The 9,726-nt window shown below is 35.4% G+C and overlaps 1 protein-coding gene across 1 annotated transcript; it reads left to right on the top strand.

The window, feature by feature from the left end:
* The first annotated feature begins 4,504 nt into the window (after nucleotides 1-4,504).
* On the top strand, nucleotides 4,505-6,126 carry LOC137580154 (E3 SUMO-protein ligase ZBED1-like). Its single transcript, XM_068294077.1, has 6 exons — nucleotides 4,505-4,657; nucleotides 4,890-4,977; nucleotides 5,042-5,181; nucleotides 5,250-5,450; nucleotides 5,616-6,023; nucleotides 6,109-6,126. The coding sequence occupies exons 1-6, from the start codon at nucleotides 4,505-4,507 to the stop codon at nucleotides 6,124-6,126; spliced, it is 1,008 nt and encodes a 335-aa protein (XP_068150178.1).
* Nucleotides 6,127-9,726: the final 3,600 nt, after the last annotated feature.

The following is a 9,726-nucleotide window of genomic DNA, read 5'->3' as shown; positions in this document are numbered from 1 at the left end:
ATGAATACAACATGCACATGGGTGGCGTAGATCACATAGATGGACTCATAGGTCGATACAAAATTTCTTGGAAAACTTTAAAGTATACAAATCGAGTATTCACACATTTGCTTGATGTTGCGATGGTAAATGCCTTTATATTGTCTCACAAAATTAACAACCCGGACCCCAAAGATCCCGAATATCAACTGCCAAATTTTCGAACACAAGTTGCAAAAGTGCTTTGTACATCAAAAAACGATGTCAAAGCTCCTGGATGTCCTTTCGCAAATTCTCAGAAAAAAGGTTACGGAAAAGAGACTTTTTACCGCCTGATGAAATTCGCTTCGATGGAATTGAACATTTTCCTGAATATTTGCCACGAATCAACGGCAAGAAGACTTGTAAAAATACAGGATGCCCTTCCGGGACGTAGGTTATATGCCAAAAATGTAATATTAATCTATGCTTAACGATGCAAAAAAAATTGTTTCTTTGATTTTTATCACAAATAAACTAAACTTATCTTTATATTTATAAATATGCATATTCTCGAATATTTGTGCACTAATTTTGATGTTTTTCATATATAATAAACAACAGCCCAAAAAACTATGAATCAAAAATTTTTCCAGAACAAATATTTTTTTTTTACCCGTAACGAGTGCAAAAATATTTTTTTTTTTTTTTAACAAAAATTTGGGAAGTTGGGGTTAATGAAAAACTAGGATCACTCCTACTCACCTATTTAGTGGCGAAATCGAAAGAAAAATGATCCCTTTACTAATTGGTTCTCTTTTCACCTCTTTTATTTTGGTTTTTTCTTTTTTCAGGATATCCTGTGCTCAAAACCACACCAAAGGTCGTGAACCAACAGAGATTTTAAAGGATAATAATTAAAAAGGGAATAAACACAAAGGTAACAAAAAAATTTTAAAGAATCTAACTTCGGCAATAATAACCAAGGACTGCAAGGGTAAAAAAACTTCGGCATAGTCGATGTTAGATTCTTTGATATTTTTTTGTTACCTTTGTGTTTATTCCCTTTTAATTATTATCCTTTAAAATCTCTGTTGGTTCACAACCGACAGTGTTGTTAAATGTTCAAAATTTGTTTTCTGCAACTCAATTCATCAATATACATTGTATATTATACAAAAAAAATAATTTTACTCTTTATCCTACAATTTGTTCTTCTTCCCTCATTCGCTAAGCGAAGCAACGCACGCATACACATACAGTTTATGTAGCGTTGCGTCTGTGTGTGTATGCATGTGCTCTGTTGCCCAGTGGCGGAAATTGTCATTCTTTCTTGCATTACGAACGGATTACTTTTCGCCTGTGTGCATTCAAAAACCGGTTACAAGCTCCATTACTTTCTTAACAAATGGCCGCTTTTTCTTCTCGGTGCACGAATTTATGGAATTTTGTAATGCAGAAAAGAATGCTGTGCCGAAGTTTCATTCGGGTTTCCATTACCCAAGCATATTCTTTTATGAAAATTGTAATGCAGAAATTCTGCTGCCTGTAGAAAATACAGCATACAATTTCAAAATCGCTTATATATTGATAATGTAATTGCATTATAACTTAATATACCTGCAAAGCATTTTCTCACTATATAGAATGGCATACTTCCATGCAGTGGAATTACATAAATAATTGATTCCAAAAGCAAAAAAAAAACGCTTTTCATATGCTCCAGTAATATATAATTATTTATTTAGAAATTATTATTATTTTATATATTATTTACATTTTATTATTATATTATATTATTAATTACATTTTATTATTATATTATATTATTATTTACATTTTATTATTTTATTATATTATTATTTACATTTTATTATATTATTATTTACATTTTCTATATTCCTTAATCTATATTTACATTTTCTTCTAAAGTAATTTCATTTTCTTTATTATTAAAATTATTTTTTTTTTGTTTTCGAATTTTTGCTTCGCCAGTCGACCTTTTTGGACTTTGAAGCAGCTACGGATGGTTGAAATGTAGCACTTTTCCGTCCATCCTTCAGTTTTAATGGCATCTGTTAATTAAATATTATTAATTATTGTCATCAAAAATAAAATTAAGATGATTTATACATACCAGATAGAGCCTCCAAGAACACGTCTGCACAGCACAAGAATTTATAAAAGTGACGCGTTGTCATGCGTAAGCCGAAAGTTACACACACATGCAATTATGCACTTGTATTTACACACATTAGCACTGCTCACACAAAAGGAATAGGCATACACAAAGAACGATGGAAAAACGCGTGCCACGCACAAAACGAAATTCGGGAGACGTCACAATGCCGAAAATCGTTTGATGGTTAGAGGGAAGGAGCATTAAAAAACGAAGTTGAATGCGGCTCGGTGCTTTCGTCCAAGCAGTCGTTTTTATTTTGTGCATTACAAATGCGCTGGAAAAAAATTTCATAGGGAATGCGTTACATTTCGGTCATATAGAATGCATTATTTCGACCGACCACATTTTGCTCTCCGCCACTGGGTGGGTGATGACAGCAAGCAGCGCTGCCGGCAGAGCTGGGAGCAGAGCAGAGAATATTATATTGACTGTTACTTATGTTATATACATATATCCGATCAGATTCAAATTGGGATCTCGGGTTTTATATGCAATATTATCACATATGTAAATTTCATAGCGATACTCCAATTTTTATGAAAATGTTTGTTCTGGAGCTATATAATATAGTAGTCCGATCCTGATAATTCTCATACTTGATTTGTGACAGATAATAAAAAGCACAGAAAAAAAATGTCCGCCCGATGTCTCTTAAGGTGGCTAAGTAAAACGCATACGCACGGACGGACAGACGGACATGGCTATATCGACTCAGCTCCTCATGCTGATCAAGAATATATATACTTTATGGGGTCGGAAACGTCTCCTTCTGTGCAACATCTGACCAATTTTATAATACCCTCTGCAAGGGTATAAAAAAAATATTTAAATATAAACAAAAGTAACAAATAAGGAAATAAATAAGTGAATAAATGAATAAAAGGGTTAACAAAACAACATATGTATACAAATCTAAAAATAAACACTAACAATTTATTATGTTTGATTGGGGTTTGGAGCAGTGCGCATAAATAAATTCGACGTAGGAGCTTAGTAAATTTGCTTTATTATAATTTTAAATTATTGTTATAATAATTTATAATTCACTTCTCACTTTTTTTCTTTCTTTGGACTTGATTTCCCTTTTTTTTTATTTTCAGACTTTATTTTTTATATACCATTACACCTCACTGTCCACACTAATACCGATTCTTAACCTAAACTCGTTAAAATCAAACGACTTATCGCCTGATCTTACGGCTTTTTTCTTATCCCCAGAGCTTGGGTCAACAGCCTTTTGACCGCTGGACGCCTTTCAAATTAAAAAAAACCTTTAAATTTTGTGCCTGCCCAACAATGGAACCCCCCCTATTCACTGACTTGCCCACTGTTCTCTGCCCCTATTAGGTTTTATCGATAGATTCCAACCGATAGCCTCAGAGCTGGCCATAACACGTTTTCGAGAAAAATGCATACCTAAATGTGTGGGGAACCTACACACAGTGGTTGCGCCCATATACCAAAAATCGAAAAATCCATCACAACATTTTTTGAGAAAATGCTCACAAATTGTCTCATAAATGTCCAAACTTCTTGATGCCAACCCTGGTTTTTCTGGATTTGCAATGGTACTTTCTAGAAATAGCATTGAAATCACGAACACGTGTTCACTTTTGCATAGCTGCAGCGTTCAGTAAGCTTTTTATATTTACATAAAACTATGACGAGTCACATTTTCATTGCAGTTCAAACTACGCCCATGTGGGGCCCCTCTGTATTATTACTATTATTCTTCCTACGCCCATGGAGGGCACATTAAATACCTCAACATGAAAACTAACTGTAGTCCTTTTTTTCTGATAGGCAATATTTACGATCGCCGCCTCTCTCTCTTTCTAACTACCGTCTTGATGCGGCTGCAGCGTCGACGCGTCGCGGAGAGAACAACCTCCCGACTGCGGACGCTGCGCTGCATGGCGACGCTAAAGAGACCATGAGAAAATCGAAAGTGAAAGAGAGAGACGGCGATCGTGACGCGTGCCAAAGCACAAGACGCATCGAATGTTTTCACCGTTAGGACATAAGTAGGCAGAGCAAGGGTGGGTTTGAACAGAGAGCTAGAATTAGGAGAAAATCACTTCGCCAGTAGCCACGGGAGTAATCAGTCACATTGTGAAAAAGTGAGTGCAAATCAACAAGTGTAACAAAGTATAACCAAGACTAGACCGAGTACCAGAGAGAGATCCTTCAGGATAGGGTTGTTGATAATATATCAAATATCAAATATATCGATATTTTTACAAAAAAAATAAATATTTATATCGAAATATTTTTTTCCCTGATATATCGCATATCGATATTTTTTGGAAATATATTTTTTGATATTATGGCTGGTCACACTTCACTTAAAAATCTTAAAGAAAGATGAGCTCGGCAAAAAACTTTTATACAAAAATAAACGCACAAAATGCCACCTGCAGCCTTTGTTCAAAAGTTATCAAATCAAGTGGTAACACTAGTAATCTCCTGTCACACTTGAGGAACAAGCACCCGGAAGCGCATTCAACATGTGTTAAGGTAAGAAATATGTAATGCCAGAAAAGTCTCAGGAATTTTGCCGCGCAATTTTTTGACAGTGTGTGTGTGCGCGCGTCACTAGGCCTCTATATTCTTATGTATGTGTGTATACGTGTATGTGTATGTTTCGCCAAATACAAACTTTTCGCTTAAAAATTAATTATATTCAAAAACCAACAACAAGATTTGGAATAATATTTGTACATATAAATTTTCTAATGTTCTTATTCAGAAACCGAATAAACCAGATGAGCTGAACCACAATTCTGATGGACAAACATCTATTGAGAACGCGTTTAAGTGTTCGGCGTCTGCTAAAGGTAAACATTCTCTTATTTTATATTTTGAATATAATTTTATTTAAACCCTTTTTTTAAATTTTAGATAAGCATAATGATATTACGGCAGCAATAGTTTATATGATTTGCAAAGACAACCTGCCTGTACGTGGTGTTGAAAAGGAAGGCCTCTGTAATTTGTTACAAATTTGTGTACCAAAATACAAAATTCCAAGCCGTTTCAAGGTAAGTGCTTTGGATTTAATTAGAAATTTGAATATATTTGTTTGAATATATTTGTTTCTAATTTACAGGTAACAGATCTTATTGAAGAGAAATACGACATATGTGTGGCTAAGGTTAGAACAATTTTCCAAGGTGTTGAGAACATAGCTTTCACCTGTGACAGTGTCACTATAACCAATTCAACTCGGTCGTATCTCACCGTAACCGCACATTTTATAAAGGATAATTCTCTACAGGCGGTTTGCTTGCAAGCAGCAAGAATGTCACAGGTTAGCTTTTTTTTAAATTTGTGTAATTTTTGTCTATGTGTTCTGTATTGTCAAGTCTACGTGCTTAAATGTTTTTTACTGTATGTGTTTTGTGTTCTGTTTCGTCATGTCATATGCTTATTTATTTTAAGAAAATTCCTAACTTAAATCTTTGATTTTATTTAGTCACACACTAGCGACTATATATGTAGTTTAATGGAGACTGCTTGCCGTGAATTTCAAATAGATCGGTATAAGTGGAGAACACTTACAACGGACAATGCAAACAACATGAAAGCAGCGTCACGTCTATTTGTAGGAAATGGCAAACACGTCTCTTGTTTTGCTCACACAATTCACCTGGTTGTCGATGATGTGGTAAAAAATATTGCATCTTTCTCAAAAGTTTTGGATAAGGTGAAGAAAATTGTTACTCATTTCAAACACAGTCCTGCAGCCATGGACATGCTGCGAAAGTTACAGGCTGACGAAGGGATAGCAGAAGGTCGAATAAAAACTCTTGTCCAAAGTGTAGACACCAGGTGGAATTCGTGTCTCGACATGCTTGATTCTTTTCTCAAACTTTCAAATAAAGTAGCATTGGTTTTAATAAAACGATCAACTTCTATGAAGGGATTGCCAGACATGCTAACAGCTCACGAAATAGATATATGCAAAGACTTTTGTGATTTGCTAAGTCCGTATAAAAACGCAACAGAAAAAATAAGCGGTGAAAACTACGTCACAGTTAGCATGGTAATTCCATTAATATCCTTACTGATAAATAAAATACGTACATTGACTGTAGAATCGGCTGAAGGAAAACTTACTAAAGAAACTCTACTAAAAGTTTCTGAAGACCGTTTTCAATCTTTTCAAAACAACAAAACACTGGTGAAGTCAACAATGTTGGACCCCCGGTTTAAAAAATTATATTTATCGCCGCTCAATGCTCAAGAAGCTATTCAAGACATTATCACCGAGGCATCGGCAGACATCACTGAAAAACGAGTATGTAAAATTATGTTAAAAACATTATTAACACCACTTTGAATTAACTTTTAACTACGAGCTTTAGTATAATATTAATTAATCTAAACCTAATATATTTGACAATAATAATAACTAACTAAACTAAATAAATTAAACTAAATCTATTGTTTGAAGAGATTATTTATTGTTGACATTTATATAAAGATTTTTGCTATAGTATATTTTCTCTTTTTTCTGTAGAACTCAATGGACAATGGTCCAAACGGAAGGCAACTTGATGAGATGAGGGAAGTACAAACAAACGAAAGCTTCCTAGAGGCCCATAATAGATCAATTGCCATAAACCCAAATACAGATGCCATGGAAAATACCGAAATAAAACTATTTTTAAATTTACCACTCGCTCCCTGGGAGACAGATCCCTTAGAGTTTTGGAAATCCCAGGGAAACACTTTACCGAAGTTATCAAAATTGGCCATGAGTTACCTAATAACACCAGGTAGCTCGGTTCCTTCAGAGCGGCTGGCCTCCGCCATAAAATGCGTTGTCTGCGACACGCGAAGCCGCATGACAGATGTTCACATAAAACAAAGAGTTTTTTTGAAATCGTTAAAAAAGAATTTTGGAGTTAAAAAATGAAATGAAGTTTTTTTGGAAAAAGTTTATTGTTTTATTTTTAATAAATAAACAAAAATTAGAATGCATTTAAAGTTAATGTTATTTTGGCGGGTTTACGATTTTTATAGAGAAATAGAAAAAAATCAGAAATATCCGATATATCGATATATTTTGGTGATAAATATCGCAAAAGACCTGATGATATTTTTAAACAATGATAATCATCGATACGATATTTTTTACACATTTTCACAACCCTACTTCAGGAATAGAGTGCGGTAGGGACCCAGATTTCCAAATATGTTTAGGATTAATTAATTATTAATAAACATTACATCATGTTCATTTAACCTAACCCGGCTCTATTTCTTTATTCGGCACTGAATTTTTGTATACCCTTTCCCTTCCCTTTTCCTTGCCCACTTAACTATTTGAGTGGAGCCAAAGGATCAGCGGACTTCGGCAGGATGAGTTATTCTCCTGCAGTCGAAGTCAGTCGCTGGTCCCTAGGCTCAGTCACTCAAGGTGAAGAGGCAACGGATCTCGGCCAAGCGGGCTTCGCTTGGCAGACGAGATCAGTCGTTGCAGTTCCTCTTCACCATCCCTGTCTAATAACCCCACTAGCATTTCCCGAGTCCAAGAGGCAACGGATCTTGGCCAAGCGGGCTTCGCTTGGCAAACGAGATCAGTCGTTGCTACTCCTCTTGGACTCTCCTTCTACTCCTTTCCCTCCCATTTCCTCCCCTTAAGGTGGTCCCCTATCCTAATACTCGTCAAGGTCTCCAGATCAAATAAATGTTCTGTAGACTGGACTCTGGGACTGAGAATTGTTCCCCAGCCAGAGCTTCCTTACAGATGGCGCCCGAGCAGGGATCTTGACGAGTATTATGGGGGAAATGTTAAATTATATACAGTTGTGGTCAAAAATATAGTAGCGCATCACCTTAAAACATTTAAATAAATTTTTCGACATGTTAAAACATGTTAAATGAACACGTGTTTAACTATTTTTTAAGAATAGGATGTAAAGAAGAAAATAGCGATTGGATCCCGTTAGTTTTCCTTTGGTTTTTCTAATTTTTTTATGACTTTTGTCAAATTCACCGAAAAGTGCCTGTTCATAATTATAGTAGTGCCCGGTGTAAGTGGTTGCAAATCAATTTAAATAAGTTTTTAGTGCAACAAAAAATCTTGAATAGTAAGTGTAATGAAGTAATTAATGTTTTGGTGAACAATTTTCATAGAGTTTGTAACAATTTTTTGTTGTAGTGGGCAGGGGAAAGAATTGCACGGCTGAGAAAAGAAATTTGATAGTTAGCCTAAGAGCAAAAGGCAAATCATACCGGGAAATTGAAAATATTGTTGACTGCTCCCCCACAATGATATTTAATGCGATCCATTACAAAATAAAGCCTGAAAATCGGGGTAAAAAACGCAAAACATCCACTGTCGAAGATAGACGCATTGTGCGCTTCAGCAAGATTAGGCCGTCAGCATCATCGAAAGACATCAAAAAAGAATGGAATCTCTCGGTTAGTGATGTCACAGTTCGTCGTCGCCTAGGGGAGGAAAATCTTAATGCCAGAAGTCCCAGAAAAGTACCTCTACTGACTAAAAAACATGTGGAAAAACGTCTAAAGTTTGCAAAGGATCATCTGGCCTGGCCCGCAGAAAAGTGGCGAAACATATTATTGACAGACGAAAGCAAAATTGTTTTACTTGGCGGAACAGGGTCTAGGCAGTATGTACGACGTCCACCAAACATTGAGTGTAACCCTAGGTACACCAAAAAAACGGTTAAGCATGGTGGCCTCAGCATTATGATATGGGCATGCTTTTCCTACAACGGCGTAAGCCCTATCCGTATAATTAACGGCATAATGGATAGACATGTGTATGTAGACATCTTGGAAAACACAATGCTACCATATGCTAGTTGGGAAATGCCGATAAAATGGATATTCCAACAAGATAACGATCCAAAGCATAAGAGTATGCTTGCAAAGGATTGGTTTGCTTCGGAAAATATCGACGTTATGGTATGGCCACCTCAGTCCCCAGACCTCAACCCGATCGAGAACTTATGGGGAGACGTCAAGCGGGTTGTGGCAACATCAAACCCAACAAACAAAGCTGAGCTTTGGGAAGTAGTTAAGGAAGCATGGTCGCGAATCCCGCTGAAGCGTTGCCAGGACCTCATCGACTCGATGCTCCGCCGATGCGATGCCGTTATTAAAAATAAAGGCTATACAACAAAGTACTAGAGTGCATTGAGTAAGGAGAACTCAAAAAATCACTCCCAAAATAAATGAATCGCTTTTTTTTTTTATTCTTATCTAACCACTACTATAATTATGAACAGGCACTTTTCGGTCTATTATCCAAAAGTCATAAAAAAATTAGAAAAACCAAAGGAAATGAAAAGGAATCTAATAATTAATCTTCTGTTTGTACCCTAATCTTTGAAATATTTGAAATAAAAATTTAATTTTTTATGTTTAACATGTCGAAAAATTAATTTAAATTTTTTAAGGTGATGCGCTACTATATTTTTGACCACAGCTGTATATATGTATATGTATGCACATTCATAGATATATATACATATATATATATATATCATATACATATATGAGTCCACACAAGGGTGAAAACTTTATATGTATGTCTATTCATTAATATATAT

The sequence above is a fragment of the Drosophila tropicalis genome, unplaced genomic scaffold (assembly GCF_018151085.1).
Source record: "Drosophila tropicalis isolate 14030-0801.00 unplaced genomic scaffold, ASM1815108v1 contig_812, whole genome shotgun sequence".
Taxonomy (NCBI): Eukaryota; Metazoa; Arthropoda; class Insecta; order Diptera; family Drosophilidae; genus Drosophila; species Drosophila tropicalis.
Note: the sequence above shows the minus strand (reverse complement) of the source record. Positions and strands in the feature narration are given on the sequence as shown.

Bases quoted from the DNA above. Each gene is read 5' to 3' on its own strand.
- LOC137580154 (XM_068294077.1), top strand. From the start codon at position 4,505: ATGAGCTCGGCAAAAAACTTTTATACAAAAATAAACGCACAAAATGCC. The intron at 4,658-4,889 runs GTAAGAAATATG...GTTCTTATTCAG, and splicing joins CGCATTCAACATGTGTTAAG to AAACCGAATAAACCAGATGA. The intron at 4,978-5,041 runs GTAAACATTCTC...TTTAAATTTTAG, and splicing joins GTGTTCGGCGTCTGCTAAAG to ATAAGCATAATGATATTACG.